This window comes from Cygnus atratus, chromosome 1 (genome assembly GCF_013377495.2).
Source record: "Cygnus atratus isolate AKBS03 ecotype Queensland, Australia chromosome 1, CAtr_DNAZoo_HiC_assembly, whole genome shotgun sequence".
In the NCBI taxonomy this organism is placed as follows: domain Eukaryota; kingdom Metazoa; phylum Chordata; class Aves; order Anseriformes; family Anatidae; genus Cygnus; species Cygnus atratus.
The window spans coordinates 102744490-102771782 of record NC_066362.1 but is presented as its reverse complement, the minus strand read 5'-3'; the positions used below and the strand labels follow the sequence as shown (position 1 = coordinate 102771782).

The 27293-nt window shown below is 45.4% G+C and overlaps 1 protein-coding gene across 1 annotated transcript; it reads right to left on the bottom strand.

The window, feature by feature from the left end:
- Positions 1-510: 510 nt before the first annotated feature.
- Positions 511-27293, bottom strand: A2M (alpha-2-macroglobulin). Its single transcript, XM_050710412.1, has 34 exons — positions 27196-27293; positions 25386-25569; positions 24599-24758; positions 23651-23703; positions 23105-23125; positions 22610-22778; positions 21272-21356; positions 20322-20442; positions 18942-19056; positions 18596-18705; positions 17927-18085; positions 16296-16523; positions 15892-15955; positions 15259-15401; positions 13259-13408; positions 12445-12615; positions 11708-11840; positions 11008-11122; positions 10449-10677; positions 10046-10172; positions 9266-9387; positions 8037-8088; positions 7673-7753; positions 7083-7259; positions 6493-6577; positions 5239-5395; positions 4822-4896; positions 4383-4548; positions 3163-3386; positions 2358-2576; positions 1984-2111; positions 1535-1625; positions 869-943; positions 511-693 (listed from the first exon to the last, which is right to left on the bottom strand). The coding sequence occupies exons 1-34, from the start codon at positions 27291-27293 to the stop codon at positions 511-513; spliced, it is 4470 nt and encodes a 1489-aa protein (XP_050566369.1).

Sequence of the window (27293 nt, the reverse complement as noted above, 5' to 3'; positions counted from 1 at the left end):
TGTCACAAGACTGCTACAGGCATAGTAAAGACATGCCCAGAGACTATATCTAGGCTGAGGATACCCCTGGTTTGCAAAGATGTTCATTCAAAAGAACCTGCAATTGGCCATACTAGAACATGTCATTTGTTCCTATGTACCCTACCTGTGGTGCAGGGAGCGCTGTACTCCTGTGTGGCAAACTCATCTGGAAAACAGAAGGGGAAGGAGAGAGCAGGGCTGTTGGCTGGCATAGGGATGGGTGCCAGGGGCAGCTGTGGGTCCCCAGAGCTCCCATGCACCTCCACATATCCAACTCCCCGTACTCGTTCCCAAGGGCACCCCCAGACCCGCACTTACCTGTCTCGTAGTAGTCATAGACCTTCACCTGAGCTGGCTTCAGGCCCTGCACAGGGATGTCCCGCTCCACCATGAAGGAAAAGCTCAAGGTCTCGTGGTTCAGCTGGAGAAGGGAAGCAGGGGAGGTTTAGGGGTGCCTCTGCATCTGCCTTGGTCTCTCCCGGTGTCTCCTCACTGGCCTCCTTCCACGAGTGCTCTCCCTGCCACCAGTGCCCTGGGCCCTGGGGGTGTGTGTGGCCTGGCTGAGGGGCAAGGGGAAACCCTGGGGCCTTTCCCCACACTGGGGGAGCCGGTGGCTGGTGGGCAGGTGTGGGCTGATCTGTGTGCAGGCACGGAGAGAAAACCTGCTGAGGGCTGAGATGGGGGAGTCATCCATGCGAGAGAGACGAGGAGACTGGCAAACAGGCTTGTGTTTCATGGTTACAAGGCTCGAGGTGCTTAACATTCCATTACTTCTTTGTCCATGCTATTGCCAATGTAATTCAGAGCTCCATCATGTATCCCTCTGCAACCCTGAGTTTGTCCTCACCTTCTCTACATACACCAGAACGTGGTTTGAGCTGACTTCTGTTCGCTGGATTTGGAGAGGCCGAATGCTTGAGAGCTGGAAAGAGAAGACCAGGAAGAGTTACAGACCTGAAGGGATGTCACTCCTCCTTCAACTCACTGAACCTTCTTCCTATCATGAAACTTTTAGCAGGTAGAGGCTGAGAAGTAATGCATGGGCAAAATACGTCCTATAGGAATCAGCAAATGCTCTTGCGTAGAGCCCCTCACAGTAAGTCTTATCCCAGTTCTGACCATCTCATGCTGTAGCACTTCTTTGACAAAAAAAAAAAAAAGTAAAAAAAGTGATGAGGGAATGACATTTTCACAGCTATTGAAAATCTTTTGAGGCTCCTGAATACTTGAAATTGGACCTGAAGGTCTCTTCCCAAATCTCAGGCTCAGGTCCACACAATACATTAATGCAAGCTACCAAAAGTGGTACAGGTGTGAGAAGGGGCTGCTGCTACTGGAATCCCTCGTGCACCACGGGAGATCTGGAGACAGGAGATGGATAGAAGAACCAGGGGAAAAATGAGGCACGGCTAAAAGTGGAAAAGGTACCAGGAGAAGAACTAGGGGCTCCTTTAAAAAAGAGAATGGATTAGGGGCAGATATCCTTGGAGAAATAATTCACGTGGGCTCCTACCTTTCTTACTGAGGACTTGACAGGGATGAATCCCGACAGCATTTTCACATCAACAATCACCATGTTGGAGACGTTGCGCTCGCCTGTGTAACTGAGGAAGCAAGCAGCAAACATTCAGAGCACCTCATGTCAAAGCTGGGGGTGCTTCCACTTCTTCCCTAATGCCTGACATCCCACCGCTTTCTGGCAGCCCAACACCTTCTTCTCCAGCCCATGTCACTTCCCAAGTCACCTGTGCCACCCCTCACTCCTGCAGCCCTGGGCTCCCCACACAGCTTCACCCCTGCAGGATGCCCCCTTCCTCCACAGCCTCTCCTCCCAGCCCAGCTGCTTCTGGCCCACCTTGCGGGGGGCTGCCCTGCCCCACCCAGACTGGCTCACCCTGGACCACCAAGGCTCCTCCAGCTCCCATGGCTTCTCAGGAAGGCTCAGACCAAGCACGGACTTACCTGACGTTTATGCCTATGTCAAAGACCTTGGGAGTCCGGGAGTCCTCACATGTCTCTGGGATGGTGTACACATGGAGCGTGAAGGGCGCATTCTCCTGCGTGGGCTGCACGTTGTACCTCAGGCTCGTCTGGGGGAGAGCCAGCAGCTCTGTGTGAGCGTGTGTGTGCGTGCACAACCCAGGAGAGAGACCATCGTCTACGGGCCCAGCTCTGTCCATCCCGCTCTCTCTCCCCCGCACACCAACACTTTTCTCCTCTACCAGAGGCCTTCCCCCACACTCCTCCCCTCTCCCTTGTCCTTCCTGTCCTCTCCCTGGCTCCTGCCGGGGAAGGGGCTCCCCTCCCGGGACAGCATCTGCCTCCATCACCCTCACCTGCAGGTAGACACATCCTTCACCAGACACCTCTGCGCTGTACTCCCCTGGCACCTGGGGCAGGGGCACGCGCTGGAGCAGCAGCCGGTTTGAGGGGTCCACTTGGAAGTCCTGCTGGAAGTCCCCTCCAGATCTCAGGGTCACTTGGGAAGCTGCTCCACTCTTGGCGTAGGTGACAGCTCCGTACAGAGACAGGGCTTGCAGAGCCACCACTGTGTCCTGCAAGAGACAGGTCCCGGCACCCAGGGCCGGGTTAGCCCAGTCAGCCGTTCCACAACCCATCCTCCCAGAGACTGCCCTTTGCTGGCGGCGGGCACCCTCTCCTCCATTCTCCGCCTTCTCCAGTCTCAAGTAAGGAGAGATGGAAAAGGTGAGTTTTTACACGCTTCCATTCTCTCGCTGTGTCCTCTGCACAGCACTTGCGTGTCCCTCAACTCCCTGTCGTGGAGCTCTGTGGAGCCTTCAAAGCCATTCTCCACAGGGGAAGCAGCACCTGCGTACGCACACACAAATTGTGGTGGGGGCTCCAAATTGCAGTGTCACTCGTGCCACTGCCGTTCTGTCCCTCCTTGTCAAGAAAGCCAGGGCATGAATCAAAATACCAGTCACTCCCAGTGGTTCTACTTGACATATATATTGGCCTCCAGCCTTTTGGAATTTGGTAGCTGCGGCAGATGCTACAGGGCTAGACTGCAGGGGTACAGTTCCTGCCTGGGCAAACCTTACTGTGCTCCTACCTTGCTCTCTGACACTCTGACAGTCTCCTGACATTGATGTGTGAGGTCACGGGAGGGAAGTTGCTCACCTGGGTGGAGGAGAAGCCTCCATTGGGATTCTGCTGACCGCTGATCCACTTTGCAATAAGAGATGCAAACGACAGCTCCTCCCGGGAAGGTGCCGGCTGTGTGGTGAGGTGAGCAAGGAGCACATAGGCCGTCATCTCCACTTCAGCAGAGGGAGCTCGGTAGCGATAGTAGGGGAGATCAGCCACCATCTCTTTCCCAGGCCGCTGCCAGTGAACAGACCCATCTTCACAGGAGGCAGGGAGCGGGCAAAGAAGACAACAAGGAATAGTTACTTGCACAAAAGGAGTTACTGACCCTGTTGGTGCTGCGGTGAGGACAAAGCCCCCAGCATGCAAATACAGGATGAAACAGGAAGGGTGAAATAGCACCTCACTCCTTGCATGTTTACAACTAGTCTAGGAGTGCTGAGGCCCTGTCTTCGCGCCAGGATACCACTTCCACTTAAACTCCACGCTCATGGAGGCATTTAAAGGCTTGAACACCTCAAGGAGCCAGAGATCTACATAGAGCACCAGGCTGGGACACTGTCCCATTTTGAGTAGAGATGCCTGGGTGGGACAAGTAACAAACTCCGTGAGGGAAAATGAGAGCGGGGCTTGAGAGCCACCCACAGAAGTGGTGCAGAAGGCAGAAGGTGCTGATGATGCTTCCTTCACCACTGTGACAGACAACGCTTGGGCAAACTGGCTTGTTCAGGCTGACTTTACCAGAACAGTTCTGAGTTTTTATGCGGTTTCCTGCAAGACACTTAGCTTACGCTAGGACCTCTGAAATGACCCGTATGTTTGTCTTGTGTCTCAGCACATCTCTCTCTTCCCTGGTTTATCATCCTCTGTACTTTGTTCTGTGTCGAGCACATCCGCTGGGAGGAAGGAGCGGCCATAAACATTGCTAAGCCTTTACTAAGCAGTGGTTGGCGTTACAAGAAGAGCAGACCGAGGTGAGATGCTAGCAGAGTCATGCTTTTGCTCAGCACCGATGGTGTGCTGTGCAGTGCCTCCTGAGGAATCCCCTCAGAGCAGAGAAGTAGGACTGGACACTGAGAGGGAGCTGTCAAAAATGCAACCACCTTGCACAAGTGTTTCCTCTCCCTACACTTTTCCCCACCCACACAAGCCATTTCCTGCACCCACTGCCCCGCCGACAAAAGTCATTTTATCAAGGGAAAAGATAAGGTCTGTGCGCTGGAAGAAAGCAACGTCCCACCAGGAACGCTCACCCTTTTTCACCGCTTCCTTTTCAAGTGAGCCAAGCAACGCCTTCCGCTTCTCCTCCATTCCTGCCAGAGCAAAGGCGTATGCCAGCAGTGCCTTGGTGTACACGTGGTTTTCTTTCCCATTTGCTGCCGTTTCCAGGCAGAAGAGAGCATTACGCACCACTGAGTACTGTGGAGAGAGAACCAATTTTTGGAAGGCTGGGAATAGATGAGGTTTGTGCCTTACTAACTACACATCGTTCCCCTGGATGCTGAAGTGGGGTCTGCCAGAATAACGTCTAGGGACATACAGAGTACAGTATTTTTCTGAAATGTCTAACATGACAGCACATAATTCCTATATCACAGGAACCAACAGCTGTGTTCTTTTTCCAGTCTGGGTCAAATTCTGGACAGTACTGTGTCATCCTAGACTGACTCAAGTTAGGGTGCAGTCACATACAGTTACAGGCAGAGGAATTTCCAGCAGTGCAATAGTGATGTAGGCCGTCAGCGAGACCTCGTTGTCCACTCCACCCTGCCAGGAAAGACAAAGGTAGATGTTTAGTGACATATTTTCTCATCTTCATTTTTTTCTACCATTGCTGTGGTAATACTTTATTCTGTACTGTAGACCCTTTAGCTTTCCTCCTCCCCATTGCTGCTCATGTGGTGCTATCATTGCCACTTTTATACTGCAGGTTTCCCTTGACTCTTCTTCCTGTCATGGCAATCATACAGAATGGCCTCTGTCTCATTACTTCTTGCCATTGACATGGGATTTCTCTATCTGCCTGGGTGCTCAAGAAGCTCAACTGCACCCATCTGACTTATGGTCAAGTGCCAGCCTAATTAAAAGCCAACCAGGCAGGCATGCTACCTTCATGGCATTGTTCAGGAGTGTCCCAGAACTCTGGAAACAGCCATTCTCTTTCTGTTTGTAGGCCAGCCATCTCAAAGCATCCTGGATGTGCCTTTCATCTATGAAGATGTGAGGCCGGGCCTGGGCAAAGGATTTCAGGACAAAGGCCGTGAGCCTGTAATGAAGAAAGAGCCAGTGAGAGGGGCTGTGCAGGCCCACTGTCCATCTCATGTGCACATCACCTGTCTGGAGGAATGAAAGGCCAATTAGTTGGACCACAAGTACATCTTAACCTTAAAATATCTGTCAAAAAATCATTTCTCACCTTGATTTCTCCTCTGTCTCTGGGCCTATAAAACCCTATGATCCTTTTGCATTGAGGCTACAGTTTGGAGGACAAAGACTGTTGATCTGCATCTAAACAAATCTCTTTGGAAAAAGCAGAGAATTGTATGCTAATTAGCTTAACATCTGCATGACAGTAATAATCAAAATGACAGGGAAGAATCAATCCCTCATAGCTCATGGTCTGCTGGCAGGACTCCCACTAGAAATTCATGTCTCACGGGTTTCCCAGAATTCCCCAGATGTGTCAGTAAAACTATGAATATAGTAGAACATATTAAAAGAGTGAGCTGAGAAGCTAGAGCTGTTACAAAGCAGTTATGGGAAGAAACAAGCATGTAGTGAGAGGCCAATGTTCTGTTGAGACACAAGGACTAAAAGCAAACAGAAGTTGATGAAATCATCTATTTTTACCATTACCTAAAGTTGAAAATGCAGAACAATGATACGCTGAAGCAACTCAAAGGTTTTCAGTAAGTCACACTGGCAACACACACTTTTCTCTAAGATGTGTTTGCTTAGTAACAGACAAACACTTTTGAAAAATAACCATACAGCACTGCCCTCAGATTATCATCCTTTCCACTTGTATAAAAATACCTTTCCCAGCAGCCTTCTCAGCAGATGCTGCTCTAGAAGAGCTGTCACTGCAACTCTTCAGCTTTGTCCAGTCGGGATGTAAAATCCCTGCTCCCTCTTATCCATCATGGTCCTCAGAGTTGCAGGTGGGAGGAGGTGCTTCAGCTACATAACTGGCTGATGCAGCCTCTTTCATCAAGTGAGAGGCAGCACAGGGACCAGAATATCTCTGAAAAGTCTGCTTATCTACAACAGCATTTCCTATTTACCATCATACAGCATGTATTATGGCTGTGTAGCTGAGAAAGAGAGGATACAGGGGAGGCACGGGTGACACTCAAATCTCACCAGGTGTTCCCTGTTTGGCCATAGCGTGGTTCAAAGGTACTGTAAGAGCCATCCATGTGCTTGTAGTTCAGCTGCCTCTGATAACCTGCAACAAAGAGTTAAAGCAAAATTCAGAGATGCCAGAGAACATCTGCTGAGGGATGAGGAAACATAAAAACAGCTGTTACAGCAAAAGCAAAAGAGAGAGGAGCAGGTCAGTCCTATACTAGCAAATAAGAAGTACTGATACACCACTACCTCCATACACTTTTTATACTGCATGAGGAGAAGTAGCACCTGTCTTTCTTCAAAAGGCAGGCAGGACACATTAATGACAACAAGCTACTATAGTGGGTCACCTCGCAACTGTGCACTGCATTGCAACACTGTTAGGGAGCAGAGAAAAGTGGGTACAATGACTGGGTACCCTAATACTTAAGAAACAGAGAATAATAAAGGAACAAACATGGAAGGGGCTTCTCAGGCATACAGAAAAGATGATCTGAACAAGAGAGAAGCTCTCTTTGCACATCTGGCCAGCATTTGACAGAAGAAAGCCACAGTGGATCTGGAAAAAATCCAAAGCAGACGCAAAAGTTGTGTGAGCTCACCGCTCACTAAGTATCCAATGGCCTTGGATTTGATCTCCTCACTCAGTTGCCCTGTCTTGTTCAGATAGTCCAGGACATAGATGTTGGGTGCAAACAGGGCCATGTTCTGTTCCCCGCAGCCAAATGGCATCTGGAGGAGCTGGTGCAGGTTCTGCATGGCAGTGCCCATAATGTCACCTAAGGAACAGGAGATATGAGAGGGATATTAACAAAATTCAGGGCTGGCTACCAGAATCAGAGGAAGCTACAGAACAAGAGAAGCACGAGATGACAGAGAAGAACAAAAGAAAATCTGTACTGATAATGATCCTGGAATGAAACACAGAGCAACACAGAAAAGGAGGTTAGTGAGTCAACGTTTAGGGCACTGCAGAGGACCCTGAGTGGAATGAAATGCAGAAAGGGGAACAAGAAGAGCAGAACTAGAAGGGAAAGTACACTTGAGACAGAAGGGATGAAATGCAGGAGTGAGGTGTACTGGGAACCAGAAGAAAAAGCTGTGAGGTTGGAGGCCAACACAGTCAGGCAGGCAGACAGAAACAGTACATGGTTCTTTCTCCCATCAGATCCTTCCTGGGCAGCTCACTCACCCAGCACTGAGAAATATGCTCTGCCTGAGTCTTGCACCACGTTTGAGGGGAGAGACAGAGAAAACTTCTGCGAAGTCTTTCCTGAGAGAGAAACAAGACCAAACAGTTTCAGTGCAGTCCCAAAAACTGTCTAATGTAAGGGCAAGGGGCTTCAGTGGAACATCAGGAAAGCCTCCTCTTCCCTTCATCCCTTGCTATAAAGAAATAGGTCTCAGGGTCCCAAGTGATGGGGTATGTTCTGATTATCTAGAAATATAAGCCTATCTAGAAAATGATTGAGGCAGCTCTATTTTCCTCCTCCAGGCATGTCCCTCCCATCACCCACACAAGAACAAATGGAGAGGGCGGGGAGGGAAGGCCTTACCTTTTGCACAGAGCACAGAGTTCTGGGCTGTTTCCTTCTCAACTCCTTCAGGCTTGGGTGGGATGAAGAAAAACAAGAGAAATGAGAAGTTATTGAAACAGGAAATACAGGCAGAGGGATCCTTAACAACATCCCTATGAACAGAGTGAAAAGAAAAGTGAGTGAACTGGAGAAGGAAAGGCAGTCACAAACACTTCCTGGAATTTAAAGAAAGAGCTCTGAAATAATAATCTAAGTGTAAAAATAAAAAAAAATAAAAAAATTAAAAAAAATCCAGAATCCAAAATGATCAGTGTTGTACATGGATGAAGGACAGCAGAAGGAGAGGGACAATGCTGCAGGACTATCACATGGGTGACTATTGTAACTGCTGTATGAAGTGAAACTCCTGCATCATTTTAACAAGTACTACAGCTTACAGTAAGTGCTTTTGCTAGCAAAAGCTCACAGTAGCTCTAGAGGGCTGCCTGGAAGGTGTCTGCAGTGCTATTTATCATAAACCTGCAGATGCCTTATGAAAAAAAAAAAGCATCTGTTGACAATAGGAAGTAAAGATGTGCACTGTAATATGCGATGACACTACTGGTACAATACAACATAGTATGTAAGCATTAAGTAGTTTTATGATACAGAGAAAGGCTAAGAACACAGAATATTTCTGTCAGACTTACAACACCCAGCATAATAAACTAGCATTTTCCTATAAAAGCTGCAGTACTGCCACATAACATTTCCTTCTATACCATGCAGTATCAGCAACTCTTCTTGCCATAGGAAATGGATAAGCTGTACAATTTTAACATGTTTTCATGGACTTTTATAATATCTGGAGTTTGTGGGGACTTTTCTGCAGGCATCTAACTCCCTTAGGTGCTTGTGATTCCCCTGCCTTCACCATGGTGCCAGGCTATGGTAGCAAACAGAACTGTGTAACACTCAGCTTAAGAAGCAGTTTGCTTGGCTCCTCAGCTAACAGAGCGACAGCGTGTGCTGACTGGTAAGCTGTTTACAGTGGGAGATAGGGAAAGTTTAAAATACTGGGGGGAGACACATTGCACAGTTATTAACCTGCAACCTGTATGTAGCCCTGCCAAAGTACAGAGATAATGTAAGACCATCATATCACCACACAGTGTAGTGACCGCCTAGAGCTCTGTTTCATGTGTCTATGCAGTGAACACTCTAGCCTGTGAGACAGCTCAGTCCTCCCCTGCCCACAGCCCCCATACCTCCACCAGCAGCTGTCTGATGACTGTGTCCTTCCGTCCTTTCTCAGGAGTCTCCACTATGGCGTTCCCGCAGGGCTGCTGGTTTTGCAGGGCCTCAGCACTCACCGAGAACTCCACCTGCCCTGGAGGAAACAGGGGTCAGCCAGTCCTGCTGGGCAGCACCAGGAAATAGGATTCACTTACATTTCTGGGAGTTTCAACCTGCAGGCCCATAGGTAGGGATTTCCCATCACAGCTGAGCCCAGCTTCTTTCCCACAGGAATTTAGCTACCTAAATCATGAAAAGCATGCTGGAGCAGATGGGCTGCACTGCCATTGAAAGGTGACTATTTTGGTGGCTCTTTTCCAGAACTTAGGACACCACTGTGGTGGGACTCATCATTCTCATGGCTGTTCAGCACTCTGCTACTCGGCATGCAGACCGTGGCTGCTACCACAACATGTAACAACAACAGCAAAAGCAAAGTGTGAAGGTCTCGTGGAGTAATCATCAAATTTGTGACATGAATGGAACTGACAGAATGTCCCTGACAGCCAGCAAAGTCTCTGGCTTCAGAAGTTGATGTCCAAGGCCTGTAAGACTTGATGAAATTGCACATAGTGCCAGACATGGCCTTGGACACTATGAGTCCACCAGCCTTTACATCCTGCATAACCAGAGATGACACACTCAGCCACACTATTTTCCAGGAAACTATGTAGCTCTAACACCAGATACTGAACTGGGAGAACAGCACAGGGAAACCCTCCCTGCAGTTTTCAGTACTCTGAGACTTTTACCTAGAGATCTGGGAGTCACCAGCCAAGCCACCGTTTTCCTCCCGTTCTCACAGAGACAATGAGATTCTTCCTCCTTTTCCACTGGAGTTGCCAGAAATTGAGTAGACTGAGCCAAAGTCACACTGACCTGCCATTTGTAGAGAGAGGTGTAATCGAGGAGGGGTGATCTTGAGAGACAGGGAGAACATATCAGAGAGACGGGAAAAAATAGCAATAGCTATTTCTTCTGTGGCAAAGAAGCAGAGAGCTGGAGTTGGATTTGGCTGTTTGGAGTATGTGGGAAAACACATAAGAATTTCAGGGGTGAAGGGTCTAAGGCTACTCTGAGATAAGAAGGTTAGGTGAAGGCAAGAAGTGTACAAGAAGGTACATGGGTACAGAGAAGGATTTCAATCTTCCATACCCTTATGCAGGCTGTCAGATAGCTGAAAATGGTGGCTTTCAGCGTGAAGGCCTCACCACGCACTACAGAGTAAGGCAGGGTGAGCTCTACAAAGAAGGGCTGGAAGGCTCTGAGGGACACTGTTGGGGATAGGCCAAAGCCTGTGTCTGATGAAGTGCAGAATGCATTGGCTTTCCACTCGGTGATGGTGTCAGGGATGGTCACATCTAGTTCAGCATTTCCTTCAGAGCTGGCGAGAGACAGAGAGAAAGGACAGGGTTTTTTATGGGATTTTGGTGACTATCAGTACCCCTTTCAGCCTAATGAGTCGTACTGGCTGTATGAATGATTGGGCACACTAGATTGGGCACTGAACATCTTCCAAACTCACTACTACTACATGGACAAACCTAACCACAGACAAAGGCAATTCCATCACAGGGGAATGCCAACTGATCTCTGCAAACAGTGAAGGACTTCTTGGCATTGAAAAGGCTTGGTAGACATGAAATTCATGTTTTCATCTTGTAAAACCAATACTATTATAAAAGGTAGGGAGGAACCAGCCCAAGGCACTCACCTTACAGATACTAAACTCCAGATCCACGTTTCTGGGAAATACTTTCGGACTGTCTCTGTCAGCTCTTCAGGAGAACTGACACCGGGGATTGATGAGGCATACATTCTAGAAGAGTCTAAGGATGATAATTCCAAACAAACAAGATCTACATCAGCATCATGCTTTGGTCTGAGAAAGTGGCAATATACACAACAATTAGAAGCTGTGCTGGCAGCAGATGCTTGCTGTTGCTGTAGTGAGCACTGGTACTACAAGCAGTGAAGTTTCAGGGTCAGCATTTATTAGCAAGGCCTAGCTCTTCCATATTACCCACTGGTCCCCAGCAAAACTCACAGTATGTGAGGCAACACTTCATGAAGTAAAAATGAGCAGCTTAGAGGAAAGAGCTGTTTATGACCTTGTATGCTTGGCTTTGACAAAAGGAAAGAGAAATCCACCGAAACAAAGACAAAAAGTCCTTAACTAACTTCTAGTTTTGTTCATCTATACTTTGGCTAAATTCATTTCTATATTTATTTCTATATTTGTTTAAGCCTGTCTATAGGCCTTTACAACCCAGCAAAAGCGACATGCCCCATGCTCATGCTGAAGATGACATCTGTGAACTCCCCACTTCATCACTCTTGTTTATTTACCCCCCCAAAAAACAGATGGGATCTCTGTTCAGAACAGAGATGACAGCAAGACTCAATTCCTTTACCGCTTGTCCTCATTGCATGTCCAGATGCCATGAGTCCACTTGGAACTGGGATTCCTACAGGTTTGTAATTGCCAGTGTTGCAATACCTAGGTTTCTTCACCTTGGAATTTGTGAAAACCTTTAAACCCATTTCCTAAGGAAGAGAAACACAAGATTTTTGTTGTTGTTGTTGTTACTGGTTCCAGCTGAGGTTTACACAGCAGATTTGGTGTTAGTATTTTATTGCTTCAAAAGCAGAAGCTCTTATGGTCTGTGGATTGGACCTTGAGATGATCCCCCCAGCCCTGGGTCTGGGTGCCCAGGTGGCTCAGAGAAGTCAAGGGATAGATCCCCTTTGTCTGTAGGGCACTGATTCCAGTCTGATTCCAGACTAGGAGTCAGGATGAGACAGAGATTAGATATGGAGTCTCCCATTTGGAAGGAAACATCTGTGGCTACAATGTAGCTCAAAGACATACTGATTTATATGAGGTAATGGTAGTGGCAGAGAACTTGAGTTAGAACCTCAATTCAAGCCAACCCCAAAGCTTTTCATGTAAAAAGAAAACTTTAAGACTGATCAATTCAAGTCAGGAGTACAGCTATCAAGACAGGTGAAACTTATGACTCTCACTGAACTCAGTGTCAGACTATTGAGATTCACAAGTCATTTCCTTATGTTGCATCATGGCACAAAGGGCTTAAGCACTCTCATTCCTTCTCCCATTTCACTCCTCAAACATGCAAGAAGGTTTTACTTTTAGGATGTCGTAAGTGTCATCTTCGTTCCTATCTGTTACTGGAGAATAGGTGATCCCATCCACGACTATATTCTTCAAGGTGACACATTCTTCCAGGGGCTTGTCCAAAAGCATGTCTGAACCATAGCGATAGCCGTGCAATTCCTTCACTGGTAGCAAGCTATACACCTGGGCAGAAGAAGCCAGGACATTTGTCATTTTTCAGTGTCCACCGTCACAATGAAAGGAGTTGGACACAAGCACCGTAACAGTCAAATCCACACGGCCATGGTCCTCCCTGAAGTGGTTGCAATAGGAAACTGGAAGTCCAAGGAGACATCCAAATTTGGAGATACTGCCTCTTTTGCTATGGACAGTATGTTACTCTGGTTACTATGGCTAAAAGATATGAAAAATTACAGTGGCCAGCCTGGCTGCAGCCCTTTGTCCCTATTCTGGCAATGTCATTTGCAGCTTAGCATGAGGGGAATAAACTCTTTGACACTTCTAGATGCTACCCCAGTAAAATAAATCCATCTCTAGAGAGAAAAACTGAAAAATCATCATTAAATACAGGACAGCTTTTGGCTCTGGACATGAGAAGCAGCTTCCTTAACAGGGTTTCCCAGTTACCATTCCTACAGTCATGCAAAATCCCAAACAAACAGCTGCTGCCCAGTTCTCAGATTTTGCCCACTGAAGATGAACAACAGCACAGGATGGCATTCCTGCATCAGCACTTTCAGGAAGGATTCTTCGTTGCTTCTACCCCATTACTGGGTTACTCTTGCTCTGACCAGGCTTTGAGGTGCTACACAAATTAAGTACTTACAGAGCCAGGTGACAAGTCAGCTTCTGGCTTCATGAGGAGAACACTCTTGTCCACAGCACGGACAGCACAGAGGGAGTTTGGGGAGGCTCTGAACAGCAAGTGAGTGTCAGAAGAAGGCAGGCCTTCAGAAGGAGAGAAGCTCAAGTCCACCTATATCCACAGGAATAGCTACGTCACAGATGCCCTAGCCTTGCAAGACTCCAATTGAGCATCAGTCCTGACCCTATGAATCCCACACAGACATGTATACACACACCCTTCCCTCTGTGCTACTACATTGTTGGGTTTCCTTCCTGCAGTGCCAGAGGAATCAGTCCTAACAGTTCTTGTCAATTTAAGCATCGCAACTGTTCATAACTTTTAAGGCATTTGGGGGTTTTCTGGCCACTGTGAATGTGAAGAGATAATCCCACATAGTGGCTAGATCTGTTCAGACAGCTGAGCATGGTTTTGAACAAGCTTCAGTCTCTGTGCTGCAACCAGAGATGTTGTGGAGATACAACAAACCTGCAACGATCTCGCTTGGCAGATTCACTGGTAACATGAGAAGCAGTGATACCTTGGAGCAATATTGTAATATGTACTGGCTGGTGATGGCTCTGAAGAACTGGCTTGTTGGCTGAGGCCTGCTAGACTAATGTGCCTTCCTCAAAACCTAATTCACAATTCTAATGACCTCCTACTAACCTCTGCCCTGCAAGTTCTTTCTAGCAAAGCTGGTTTCAACACTCTCTCACATGGTTTTGTAATAAAATGGCTGACCTGCATAGATCTTCCCTCTCATCAGCAATACAAATGCTCCCCTAACATACAGCAATCAAAGCATCCTTACAGTAAACATGCTCCCTGACAAAGCTGCACTAGCTGCCAGTCTCCTTCATGTCCCAGTGAGACCACACAATGCCTTTTGCTGACAACCCTCATCTCTCCCAGGGTGGTCTCCCAACCTTGTGAATGCAAAAAAAAAATATTCTTGAGGAAACAGCAGAACAATGAATGTAGCAAGCTTGCTACTAGAAACAATGTCTAGCATACTGATGGCCCAAAGTCTGTCCCAGCCAGGCTGACACCAGCTTTGAATCCAGGATGCTTTTGGAGAGGAAAGCAGTACCTAATCACATAAATTAATTGGCACTTGGCATGTGCCTAGACTTTAATACAGTGCATAGAATGACCTTTAAGATAAAAAGAAAATTCATGTGTCCAATGTCTTACATTAACACCAATCTCAAGAACTCATTTAGTTTAGCTTTTAGTGGGACAAGGGACTGCCTTTAACAGTGTACTATTATTTTGAAGCCCTAATGGCAGCTTGAGGATCCTCTCTTCTTAGGGCTGCTCATACATCATTCTGATCTTTTGCATAATGAATATGTGGGGACGCAAGAGAATCGTGGTCTATATGATCACAGAAGGCTTTACTTTTCTGACCTCTTTCAGCTGAAATGCAGTTCTACTGGAGCATCAGTGATACTGGAGCACCACCATTCATTGCTCAGTACAGATGGCAGGTTTAAGCAAGGTTTAGCTTCATTTACATATAACAGAAATTACAGTGTAGGAGAATTGAAAGATCTGGCAAATATTAGATGTGCCTACTGGACTGAGGCTGTGTGTGTTTTATTTTTGCTGACCACACAAGGTGCCACATCATTCTTAGAATGAATTTGTGTGAAAAGGAGTGAAATACATGTGTTGCAGTATGACATAAGATACACGGCCTCCCCTTTTCTTACCCCAAACTGTCTGTGAGATCAGTGACTATGACTTGTTGATAAGAGAGGTTTTAGCAGTGTAATCCCTGCTAGCATCTTTTTTCCAGGAGTTGATCTCCTCCAAGCTAGCACAAACCAAAAAGCAGTGAAGCTACGTAGAACAATTTATTGGTGGCTTGTCCAGTATTAGCAAATCTAAATAAATGAGCTTGGCCAAGCTAAATCTAAAAAAAGCTTTGCCAGGTTGCAGTCTAATGGCTGCTCCCTCAAGAAGTGATCACTTACCTTATTGCTGAAACATTTTTCTATGTTGAACTTGGCTGAATCAGCAATCACCTCCCTGCTAGGAGTAGTGGTGTAGACAAGCACTTGGGCCACTGGAGCAATATCAGCTTGCACAGGCAACTGTAGCAAGAAGACCCCATTGGCTAACAAAACAAGAGCAAAAAGTTGAAGTACAGGAAACCTGCTCACGGGGCAGCCAAATTTCCAGCTTTTCCTTGATGATGAACTTCATTCTAGCCATAACAAAACTCTAGGCCTCCAACTGGGATGAATTTGTTTTCAAAGAGATGCATAAGTCTCACTGTCTGACTGAAAAGGCCTGTTTCAAGTCCTGTTCTACAGTGCATAAGCAAGCTGAATTTTGGTTGAGTTTCTAAAAACAAGCCACCAGACCGTGTCTCTGAGGAGCACTGGAGTCTCAGAAATACAGTGTCAGAAGACAGCTGGTACAGGGGTTAGCGCAAATCTGTGCTAAAAACAAGTAAAGACAGAAAAGAAAGCTCAAACTCTTCCCAAATCCTAGGGAACATGGATATGGGGATCCCTGCACTGCACATGGAAGCAGCCTGTGTGTCTGCCACAGTTGCATAGCCTCACAGGACAGAGACAATATGGCAGGGGAGGGAAACTTACCACTTTCCTGGTCCAAATCCAGAATGCTGGTGCCTGCTTGCTTGATGATTCCTTTGGCCATCACCTGAATGGAAGGAGAAACCCTGCTGTGACTGAGGTTAGGCATGAGCTAAACCTTAAAGAGGGAGAACCTGAGAGGAAAGTAACTGAGTGTTTATGTGTGAGCAACAGGGAGCTGGTTGCATCCTGCTCAGCTGTTCTCTGCCTCCCTGTAGCAGAATCCCAGTGCTCACCCAGGGGACACTGGGACATCCTCACTCCTTGACCCTCCTTTTCCTGGGAAAAGAACATGTAGAGGATGAGGGGGAAGTGTTTAAAGCCTGCTGCCTCAAACCACAATTTCCATCTCCACCTCCCCTACAATTACCAGTGACAACCTGACTGTATGGGAAGTGCAAACTTACCAGGTAGTAAAAGACGATTTTCTTCTCCTCTCCTATGGCCTCTGGTGTAAGGATGTAGTGCACCCACACCTCTGTGGGGGAGCCACAGCTTAACACCTCAGACTTGGGCTCAATTTTGAGAAAGCTTTTACTACGGGAGTAAAAGCGCTTTATGTAGAGATGGCCTTCTGCATAATTTGGAGAAACCCAGGAATGGTCAAAGCAGTGGGAGCGTGCTTTATGAGTTGCCTGGAAATGGAGAAAACACACATAGAGATCCTCAAACACAGGCAGATGAACTGGGACCAACATTCATGGTCTAGTGTTACAGGTTTGGTATTTTTTGTACTTAAAACAAAAAGGTATTCTACCAAAAACAGAAACATGAGCCTGGAAGATGTAAGACAGACAGGGTGGCGGTATCCTGAGCAAATAACTGGGAATGACTCAATCCCAGAGAAGCTGGGCTTTGTCTCAAATAGACTGAATTGTATCGGTTGTTTACTTACTGTCAGTATCAGCATATGGACTCTTTACCCTAATATCTTGCCCTCTCTAATTCTCAGTTAGTTTAAAGAGAAAATAAACCAATTTTAATTTTTATTCTCATTACTGGTACTGGAGAACAGATGGTGCTGTCCAGTTCAGGAATTACTAGCACCAGGATCAAGCTGAGGATGCTACGGAAAAGGAGGAAAATTCTCCAACTGAGAATTCAAAACCTAAATCGAACAGAAGTTTAGGGGTTGAGAGGCCATGTCTTCCTAAAAATAAGAGTGAGGGGAAAATATTTCACATTTCTAAGGGTGCTATTTCAGTATTTCATGTGCTTTCCATGCCCTTATTTCTTTATCTTTCTCACTACACTTGGAAATTCTTGCCTTTTCTTTATCCTGCAAAATTCTGCAACCTTCAAGCACATTGTGGTAACTTCTAGATATTTTTTAATGGTTTTAATCTGTGACAAAAGAATTGTATGGAGAAAAAACAAATATAATTCTAGACAAAGTGCCTTATTCCAAGGTGAAATATTAGGAAATGTGTACGTTACATATATATTGCATTTTCCACTAACAAAAGGATGCTCAGCAGCACTTACTTCTTCCAGATAAATGAACTCCACACCACAGAGAGAATTTCTGTGAATGGTTCATACTGTTTTTCTATTTACGGCAGGGGAAGAAAGGAAGGAGGGAGAGAAGGAGGGAAGGAGTTTAGAATCTCAGAATGCTAAACTAAACCTTGAGAGATGCTTAGATGAGACACTTGAGAAATCATTTAGTTGAAAAGACAGTGAAGCACTAGCAGCACTCCACCATGAGAGATTTTTAAGAATAAGTTAGACGCATCCTTGATACAGATTTGTCTAGGTAGGGTTGGTGATCCCTTGGAGTAGAACGGACTATATGATCTCCTGAAGTTCCTTTTAACCCTATATTACTATTGCCAAGCCAAAATCAAATACAAGATAAGTGCAACTGTCACATGGCAACCTGGTCTGTTGCATGGCTATTTCCACCATAGTGATGCCAAGGTTGGCAAAGACAACCAGGATCAAGAAGCTAAGTGCTTCTGTATATATAGTAGAAACTTCAGAAGTACTCCCCCTCCAGCCCTGCTGGTCACTTCATCACTTTGCCCCCATGACTCACTGTAACTTCAGCAGATTCCGATTCCAGCATGGAAGTGTTCAGGGAAAACTGTACCCTGCCCTCTTCATTTGTTGTGTAGTTGGTTTCCTGGCCTCGTTGGAAAGAAATCCTCACAGTTTCATTGGCAATAGGAGCACCAGACCCATCCTCAAGTTTCACCTGCAGGAACAAAAACAGTATGATACAGGAGAACAGTGCCTGCCACCTGTACAGTCACCAAGCTGAGGATGTTGGGTCCATCTGAGACAGGGAAGTTTCCATGGCACTTTGCATGTACATCACCTCTCTCTTCCAGAGAGGGCTGCGAACTTTCTAAATCTTACTACTTTGTCTCTTTCTTATCTCCACCTCTGTGCCAGAAGAGTGGACACAGAGACTGACATGCATTCACACCAGTTAAGGCCTCCTATTACGCAGGAGACCAGAGAAGCAAAATGTGACTTGACTGAAGAAGAGGGATCACAAGGACAGAGCGGGAAACAGAATGAGGGCTATGGTCTCAGCTGCCGTTCCCAGGTTAGAGAGCCTGAAGAAGAGAGGAGGGCATCAGGGATTAGCAGCAACACTGAGGTTCAGCATCTTTGCAGATGTGGGCATGTGCCCACCCAGGAGGTTCAGTAGCATAACTGTTAAGCACTTATGATACTCCACTTCTCACAGTTTCCCTACCTGTCCAAAGAAGGGGATTCCAGGTTTGTAGTGGGAGTCTGAATTCTCAAAGGTGATTTTGCTGATGGTATTTGTGATCTCGGAGAAGCTTGTTCCAGTCAACACCACTCCTGCAGGAAGAAGATTGAAGAATTAATTTGCCTTTCCCTGACATTAATTATTTTTGCTCCAGGTCAATCCTCCTTTGCTGGACAAGAAATTTAGTTGATGCTCCTGGTATCCAGGTAGGAAGCTTTAAGATTCCAGAACTGGGAGTCTGCTTTTTTCCCTCAATCTGATTCAGCAGGCCCCTCTGCTGGCCTCTCCAGGACTTATTATGTGTCTCTTTGATCTAGATCATTCATACCTGTTTCCTCCTCTTTAATCTTAGCCTCTACATGGAGTTTATTTTCATATCCACGTCTCTTGAGCTGGAATAACTTGGTTTTTACCACTTCAGAAACGCAACCATGGTTGTCTGTCTGCTGGAGGAAAACAAAAAGGCTGCTATAGTCTCATGTGCATGACATTTTTCCAACTTAATGATTCCATCATTGTGTGCTGTGTTTAGGTGGAAGAGAAGCTCACAGCCTCACAGGTCATTCTCTTCATAATTTTTATCAAAACTGGAAAAGCACCTAAATAACTTGGCAAGAAGCATTCTGAAGTACCTGCAGGAACATCAGAGCAAAGAATGTGCAACCTAGAAGATTTTTGTTTATGCGTGTGTTTATGAAGTTTGGTATTCTAAACACTTGATACAGGAGCATAGAGAATTATTCTTGTGTATGCCACACAGGAAGCATTTGCCAGGTGTCAGGCACATTAGAATATAGCTGCTGACCTAAAATGCACAAGCAGTCCTAGTGATACATAAACCATACATAAAGTTTGTGTATGTGTAGAAAGAATAAAACAGCTGGAAAAGTATTTCCAAAGCTTGCCACCTCTCATTATCATCTTCATGTACAAGACAGGTCTCCACAGTCAAGGGAAGAGCTACCTGGAACAGAATTTAGCACCGCAATGTTCATATTTCCATTTAGCATGGATTACAGCACAGTGGCAGAGGCAATTGTGGGGATGATGCTGTTCCACATTCCAAGAATCATGCTCTCTTCTGCTTGCTCTCTTGTCCGAGTCTACTTCCACAACTGCTATTACCTTCACTTTCTGTCAATTAAGTTAGCACTAGTGAACTTGTCCATGCTCCAAACGCCATTCAGTATTGCTCTGTAGACTTGCTGGTGTGATAATAGTGTGTGTGTCAGGCGGGTATCTATCTGTCTTAATCACTGCTGCTAAATTCATATTCCTTTCCTCCTTGCTCAAACTCCTCCCCTGCTTTCTGTTCCTTTCCCATCTCAAACAAGAAATTCTGATCCCACACTCTGACTCTAGTGCAAGCCAACCCCAACTCTGCATTCACCGTGCATACCTATTCTATCTCATTTTTCCCTTATACTCTCTAGTCTCCTGGATTTTATTATTATTTTTTTTTTACCTTTTCCTTCTCTATCAGCTTCTTGCCTTTACACACATCTTTCTTACAGCACAGGCCTTTCACATTTAACCTTGCACCCAATCTTCTTTTCTTCTTAAGGCTTTCTTACAATACATGGAGTTTCTCCCCTCTTCACACTCATGCTTGTACCTACTCCATCAGAGCAAAATTGTACCTAAAAGGCATGCCCAGTAAACCACATTTTCTCCTATCACTTTGCTCCCAGGAATTATCATGACTCACCTGTCCAGAGAACTCATCACACACTGCCTTAGACTCTTCACCATAGCAAGTGACTGAGTATTGAAACTTCCTGCACACACGGAAGCTCACAAGGCCAGGAACAGGCTTCCCAAATGTGTATCTACAAGCAGGGAGGATAGAAAGAAAAACAGAGCCATGAGGAATGTAAAAGGAATGGAGAAACTGATTAGCTCACCCCCACTGGAGCCAAAACTCTTCCCTAGAACCACCTCCATGATACAGCAGGGTCATCATAGGAAGTAAAAGGCAGCAAGAAATTTGGTAACTTTTTAGGCTCAAGGTTGGCAATGAGGGCAGAAGCACTGAGACTTATAATCCTGATTCCTATGAATAAGACATAAGTCTGCAGAAATCAGTTATTATAATGCTTATTCAGTTGAGAGTACACCTAGTCTTGGAGAACATGTTGCAAGTATCTACATCACCACCCAATTCAGATGCACCTGGTTTATCTATGTATGTGCATTGGGTCTTTCAGCTCATTTTTCATCCCATGCTGTGTCTCTTCCTGCAGGATGCGTGGAACATGCCATGCAGAATTGAACGACATAACCCAAACGAAACATCACTTATGGTTTTCTCACAGCATTGACAGTAGAAGCCACATTTAAAATGCAATTCTGAGTTGAGCTAAACAAAGACCTCTTCTCTAGAATGGCACCTAATCTTACATCCTCTATGACTCTCATATGTCAAAAAATATGCAAAAATACTCTCAAAAAAAAAAGAAACAGAAAAACAATATGTTTCTACATTACAAAGTGTCCTAAGCAATAATTGCAAAGCCTTTTGTCTAATGGTATATGCAGTCTATTTGGTCCTAGAACCCCACAAATGATTGAGAAATGTAATGAAGTCTCCCAACAGGACCTTCATCAGTAGCTGATGGGAAACCAGTAACCAAGGACTGAAAGAAGAATGACACTCACAAGCCACAAACTGTCACCTTCAGCTTCTCATCAAGAATGGTGATCACCTTGGGCATTTTCACCGTTACTTCAAATTTTGGCAGCACTGCAGCAAAACCAAAGGAAAATAGTCTATATGGTGGGGAATAACATAAGAATTGAGACCTGAAGGCTGCTCAGAGGTTATTCTTACAAATGTTCTGAAAGCTTTTAGCATCTAACTGGCCAGATTTTAGTGGCCAGTGTCATCTGCACATCCCACCGAAGTCAATGAAAGCCACCGGCATTCAGCCAGCCACTGTGTCGGGTAAGAAGACAGGATTGTTACACCAACTATTAAAATACAGCAGCTTTTTAGGTAACACAAGGGCTATCAGTCCCACAGCAGTATGATACATTAAAACAGATAGTTAGGTCAACAGAGATCTCTCAAAAACATACAGAGCTAGGACTGCAGCCTGGTCTTTGCATTTCCAAAGCAAGTAGACTTTAGCAGTTCAGAAAATAGGAAAGACCCTGTAGCTTCCCTGCTGACTCACCACAGAGTAACATCACATCCAAACCCAGCTGCAAGAGGGTTTGTGGACAGTGACTATCTTGGGAGAACTAGGAGGAATTCAGGGCAGCCATGCAAATTAAAGAGGACAGTGGGCTTTCAGAAGACTCATCCTGGCTACATGATCATAGCAGACTATTAAACGAAGGCTGCCGCTGGCTTGCTGGGGTGTTGAGGGAGGCAGTGACTACTGGAAGGGAAGGCAGGGGAAGGAGGAGCCATGTGCAAATTTGTATTAAGATCACATTTTCTAGCCAAGCAGATGGGACCGGCACAGGGATGAAATCACCAGGGATATGTTAAGGCCTTAAGGCATCACAACAGCTACAGGCTTAGCCTGTGGGGGAGGACAAGCAAGATCTGAATTTACAGCCCCAGCATACACCAAAAAGTCAGGACTTTCCAACTCAGGCAGGTGAGACCTAGACTCATAGCATCACACTTGACGTGTGTAGCCAGCTGAAGATGAGGTTGTGGCTTTAAATCACCTCTGAAAGGAGGTATAGCCACTGGTCAACAACATAGACTGCTACAAGCACACTTGCTCATGCTGGGAGCTTTGCTGATATAGGCAGTTGGGAGCACTGCACTGCATGGCCTGGGACTTAGGGAGGAGTGAAGACATATTGCCCAAGTCCTTCAGTCTTCTCTTCTCCAAAAGGAATGATGCTTGGGAGGGAGAGGACAGAGAGACATTTTCCAGCCATGTAGGACATCCTGATCAGATCTACCGCTCTGTTCAATTAATCTTTCATGTCCCATTGGGCTAGCTGCAAGGAACCTGAAACTGCAGCAACAGTTACCATACTCCTCCACAGAGAAGGGATGCTGGATTGTCTTCCCAGAGGCTTTCTGTACCACCACAGAGTAGGTTCCTTGGATGGGTTCAGAGGTGAGGTTGAAGAACAGCTGGATTAACCCCCCCTTTAACTCTGCCTTTGTCCACTGGTACAGACGGTTTTTCTTTGGGTCCTATAGATAATGAGAGCACAAGGAAATTGTGAGAACAGTGTGAGGCTGCAATAACTAAAAAGCACTAACAAAAACAGTGAGGAGAGGCCCACCCCCAGTACCACAGGAGGCTGTAGGGCAAGAATAGCAGGATTGTTGTGGGGAGCCCAGGGCTGGACAACAAAATGAGCTCGGGGCCCAGAGTACATGGTTGCCACCATACGAGTTAAAGCTTCATGTGTTTGAATAAATATTACAGACCTGCTATATAAATAAAATAAACAAGAAACATCTTGAGGAACTGGCAAGTTTATAGATCTGAACGTGAATTTCATGTCTGTACATACCTCGATATAAACCAGCGGAAACTAGAAAGGGAAGAAATGAAACAGCATATTTAGAATGCACATTTAGACAGAGCGCAAACAGTACAGTCAAATGACCATGGCTACAACTATGTTTCAGGGAACTAGCTGATAATGCAGTGGGATAAGGAAGAAAGTCCCTGATATGGAGCAATCATGCATTTTGAAATACATCAAGAGAGTGGCATCATTTGTATCAGGCATTCACCCAGGACAGAAAAGTCACCTGAAATTACTAACATTGGATTATCTGGAATACCAGCTAGAGCAGATGTCCACTGTGATAGTGGCAGATTTGCTCACTGCTGAGGTGTTTACACCATTGTTCATTTGCAGCTACATTCTCAAACCCTTCCAAGAATGCAGAGGCAGTCTTATGCAGAAATCTGAAGAACAGATCCTGTTAACAAGATCTGAGATAACCTGGGAACTGCACAACTATCTTTCCAAAAGACATTTCTTTCCTTACTTTTCACACATAGAAGATTTAAGGCCAAACGACTATTGAAAAGGAAGTGTTATACTTGCCACCTCATTCACGGGGTGAAAGTTTTCATCCAGAGAAACAATTCTGAACAGAACTGATGGAGAAAAACATATGGTGAGGTTTCACAGTGCAGTCACCAAGCAGAAAACATTGTTTGCAAACACAGCACAACAGAGAACAGTTGTTCTCTTCTACGGAAATCTCATTCACTACAAAGCTATGTCATGCTATGCTGCCCATATAAGAAATTATATTAATTACAGGATATTAAGAGCTAATCCATAGCAGTGGGAACATCTTACTGACTGTGGGCATCAGAAACTGATTAAGTGGGACCAAAAATAAATTTGTCTTTGCCTACTTTGCAAAGATACATCTTTACACTGGAATTAGCATGGGTCTTCTAATTTTTTCTCTAACTAGATTGACTTCTTCGGAAGAGTGAATGCAAGAAAATCATTTTGGCACCTGGCTGTAAATTTGTGTTGGCTCTGCATGGACAGAGAATTCAGTGTCTCTTTTAGGACATTCATCCCTGTCCAGGCCAAGTTTAGAAGATGAATGGCCTGGAAGTAATAGCTTATATAGTTCTCTCTATCTTCATATCTTCGTTGAGCAAAATCAGCTGCCACTTTGAAAACTATTTCACAGCTTAGCCTGAATTTTGACCCTGTTCTCTATAGGACAAATAGCCAGTCATTGCTCCAGTTTTTGTGGTTTTAACAAAAGGGATCAAAACTCTATGGAAGGGAATCCAAACTTTATGGACCACAACAACACAACCCCCAGTGGCACAGGGAGTGTGCGCAGGTGCCCCGGTTACATGCATGTACTTTAAAGTTCCCAAAATTGTTCCCACATGGAGGATCAAAAACATACAACTCAGCTATGAGAGACTGCTCTTCTGACCCCCACTGAAAGCACTAAGACTGGACAGTTTTAGTAGTCATTTCTGCTTCAAATGCAAATCTTCACCCCTTCCCTGGTACCTGTCTGTCCAGGCTTGTAGATAGGTTTGTCTGTCTGGACGAAAACCAAGCTCTCAGAATTCTTGACCAACACCGTCTTGCGGCTGCTGAACTGCAGGGTCTCCCCCTTCACTCTCACAGTGATAAATGTGGCTGGTGACTGGCTACTTAATTTTGGAAGCTGGAGAATGACAAGAAGGCAACTATGTTATGGACTACCTGTAAAAGCCTATTGAACTGAACTGGCCTTCCTAAAATAACAAATCTAATATAATCCTGACAGACCCAACACAGAGGTGAAGAAGACTAAAATCAGGAACAAGAGACTGATCTTTACTTGTCCCATATTCCTATACTTTCCTACTGCTGTGTAGTGATTGTGCAAGTATTGTGCAGTAAAGGAACTCACAGTTCTGCCACTCAGTTTCAAGAAATTCTTAATGCCCTGATCAAAATCTTTCTGTCCTTCTGACATTCACAGGGGGTATGGAGTAATCCCTTTCCTCCTTCAGATAATGTCTCTAGTCTTTGCATAACATTTCCTTTTCCAAACCAGACATGTCAGATCCTTATACATCTCCTCCTCCTGTCTTAGAGAGGGGCTGGCTTTCCAGGATTGAGCATTTCCCATTCAGATATCATGCTAAGGAGAGCTCAGCTGTGACAGGGTTTTGAGGATGGACATGAACATACCTGTGGTCAAGAGGAAAGTGAATACCTATACAGTGTTACTCTGTTCATTACTATTCAGTGCCCTTACAGTTTATCCTTGGTGCAAGGAATCAGCCTAAAGGGATTAGATACTCACAGAGAAAGGGATGCAGGTGAATATATCCTTCTCCGACACCACATCATCAATCAGGCTCCTGTTTTCCCCTTGATACTCAAGCGTGGCACTCAGCGTCACAGACTCGTTCAGGTGGGTCAGCTGAACACAGACTTTCTCAGGAGCATCGGTTTGTATCAGAAAGGGCAGCAGCACCATGTATTGCCTAGAAAGAGAGGGAAGGCTAGGTCAGAGGAGCAGGAACAGGTGGAAGGAGCTGTACAGAAAGGGCAAATAAACCAATCTGATGACTACAGCCCTCACCGTTCAGGGACAGAGCTACATTTTCTAGAAGTGTAGTAAGATTTCTGGCATGTCTGTAATAGCACAGGAAAGCAGAGAGCTCAAAAGGAAAGCAGAGAGCTCTCAAAAGTAAAATACCACAGGAAATTCTCAATGTAAATATCTGGAAAGGATATGTTTTTCCAGGTTCCAGCACAATAGCAGTGTTCTTTCCTGGGACCCTGAATACTGCCTGTGGCAAGAAGAGCAAAAAGTCTATTAACAGACTATGTTAGTAGCATTCAGGAGTTATTCAAGTGCCAGTACCTAGTGAATAAATGGCATTGACTCCGCTCTGCCAACCATCTGTAGCGTTTTCTCAATCCTCACAGGGATCCAAAATTGCCACAGTGTGGTGCCAGATCTTAAGCAAAACTCTGTAGCAAATTCAGTTCTTTGCAGGGAAGTGATCCATTTCTGGGTCATTGTGAGCAGTGGGTCCCTGCTCTGTCCTAGGCAGCCTACCACTTTGCAGAGCATGAGCAGTTTGGTGTTGCCCTGCTGCCCAGAACTGCGTCTGGGAATCAAACCTGATCCACCTAATGACAACCAGTGCATCCTTTTGGGTGGGCAAGGTCTGGCCTCCTCACCCCCAGAACAGCAAGTGACTGGTAGAAGGGACCTCAACACCTGTGTAGTAAGGTAGGGCACTCCTCTTGGTGGCATGGGAGGCTCTGACACCTTTATGTCCACCAGCCAGTTTGCAGGGAGAAAGCTCTGGCCCCTTGGATCCTGACCCTGCTGTCCACTTACCCTGTATTTCTCAAAGCGCTGCAAGCATAGCCTTCCATACACGCACACAATACATACTCCATCACATACAAACAGGGCAAAAGGAGGTAAAGGAATGAAGTATAATGTAGCCCTGCAGTCTGCTAGCACCTCACAGACCTTAACTGTCACAGCCTTACAGTTCTACATAACTCTGTATGAGACTGAAATTTTCATTCCATTGGTTGGACTGAAAAATGTGAATTAAAAAATAAAACAATTTCTGGTCATGCCAAATCTGTTATTTGTTCTTGTTTTGAGTGTGTTATCAATCAGAAAAAACACATCTCCTAGGCATTTTGACTTGGGAGTAACATAATGAATGAAATATTTTATTGTGTTTTCAAAAAATAAAAAACAAAAAAGTGTCTCACTTTAGAAAAACTGAATGTGTAAATGACTATAAAACAGCTATAAAAAGTTGTCTTTTAAGTAAAGAAACAATTTGTTGCAGAGTTTCATTGAAATCATGTCAATTCTCTTTAAAAGCAAAAGCTCTTTCCCTCTTTTCTCTTTTTTTTTTTTTTTTGGCTGCAGTTTTACTGATATCTCAGTTTCACAGACTGCTCTGGGTCCCTCTGAAACACTAGAGCTGCTGCTGGCAGAAGATGTTTTACTCACTTCTGGTGTCTTTATCCCCAGGTAAAGGAAAGTAGGCAGAAGATGAGACACAAAGCAACAGATAGAGGAATAAAGCCCAGTTCTCCTGCCTGCCCTGGGACCCCCCTGTGTAGCTTACGGCTCTGTGACGGGTGAGACGGGCGAGGTATCTCCAGGAAGGAAGAAGAAGAGAAGGAGAAAGATGTTAAAGTTGCTGGGCAGTCCATCTTTCCCCAT

What these genes read in the sequence shown, in the direction of transcription:
- A2M (XM_050710412.1), bottom strand. Translation starts at nt 27,293, where the DNA reads ATGGGGAAAGATGGACTGCCCAGCAACTTTAACATCTTTCTCCTTCTC. An exon ending in GACATAGGCATAAACGTCAG is followed by an intron (nt 1,626 to 1,983) that starts GTAAGTCCGTGC and finishes TTGCTTCCTCAG; the next exon opens with TTACACAGGCGAGCGCAACG. An exon ending in TCAAGTCCTCAGTAAGAAAG is followed by an intron (nt 944 to 1,534) that starts GTAGGAGCCCAC and finishes TTCTCTTTCCAG; the next exon opens with CTCTCAAGCATTCGGCCTCT.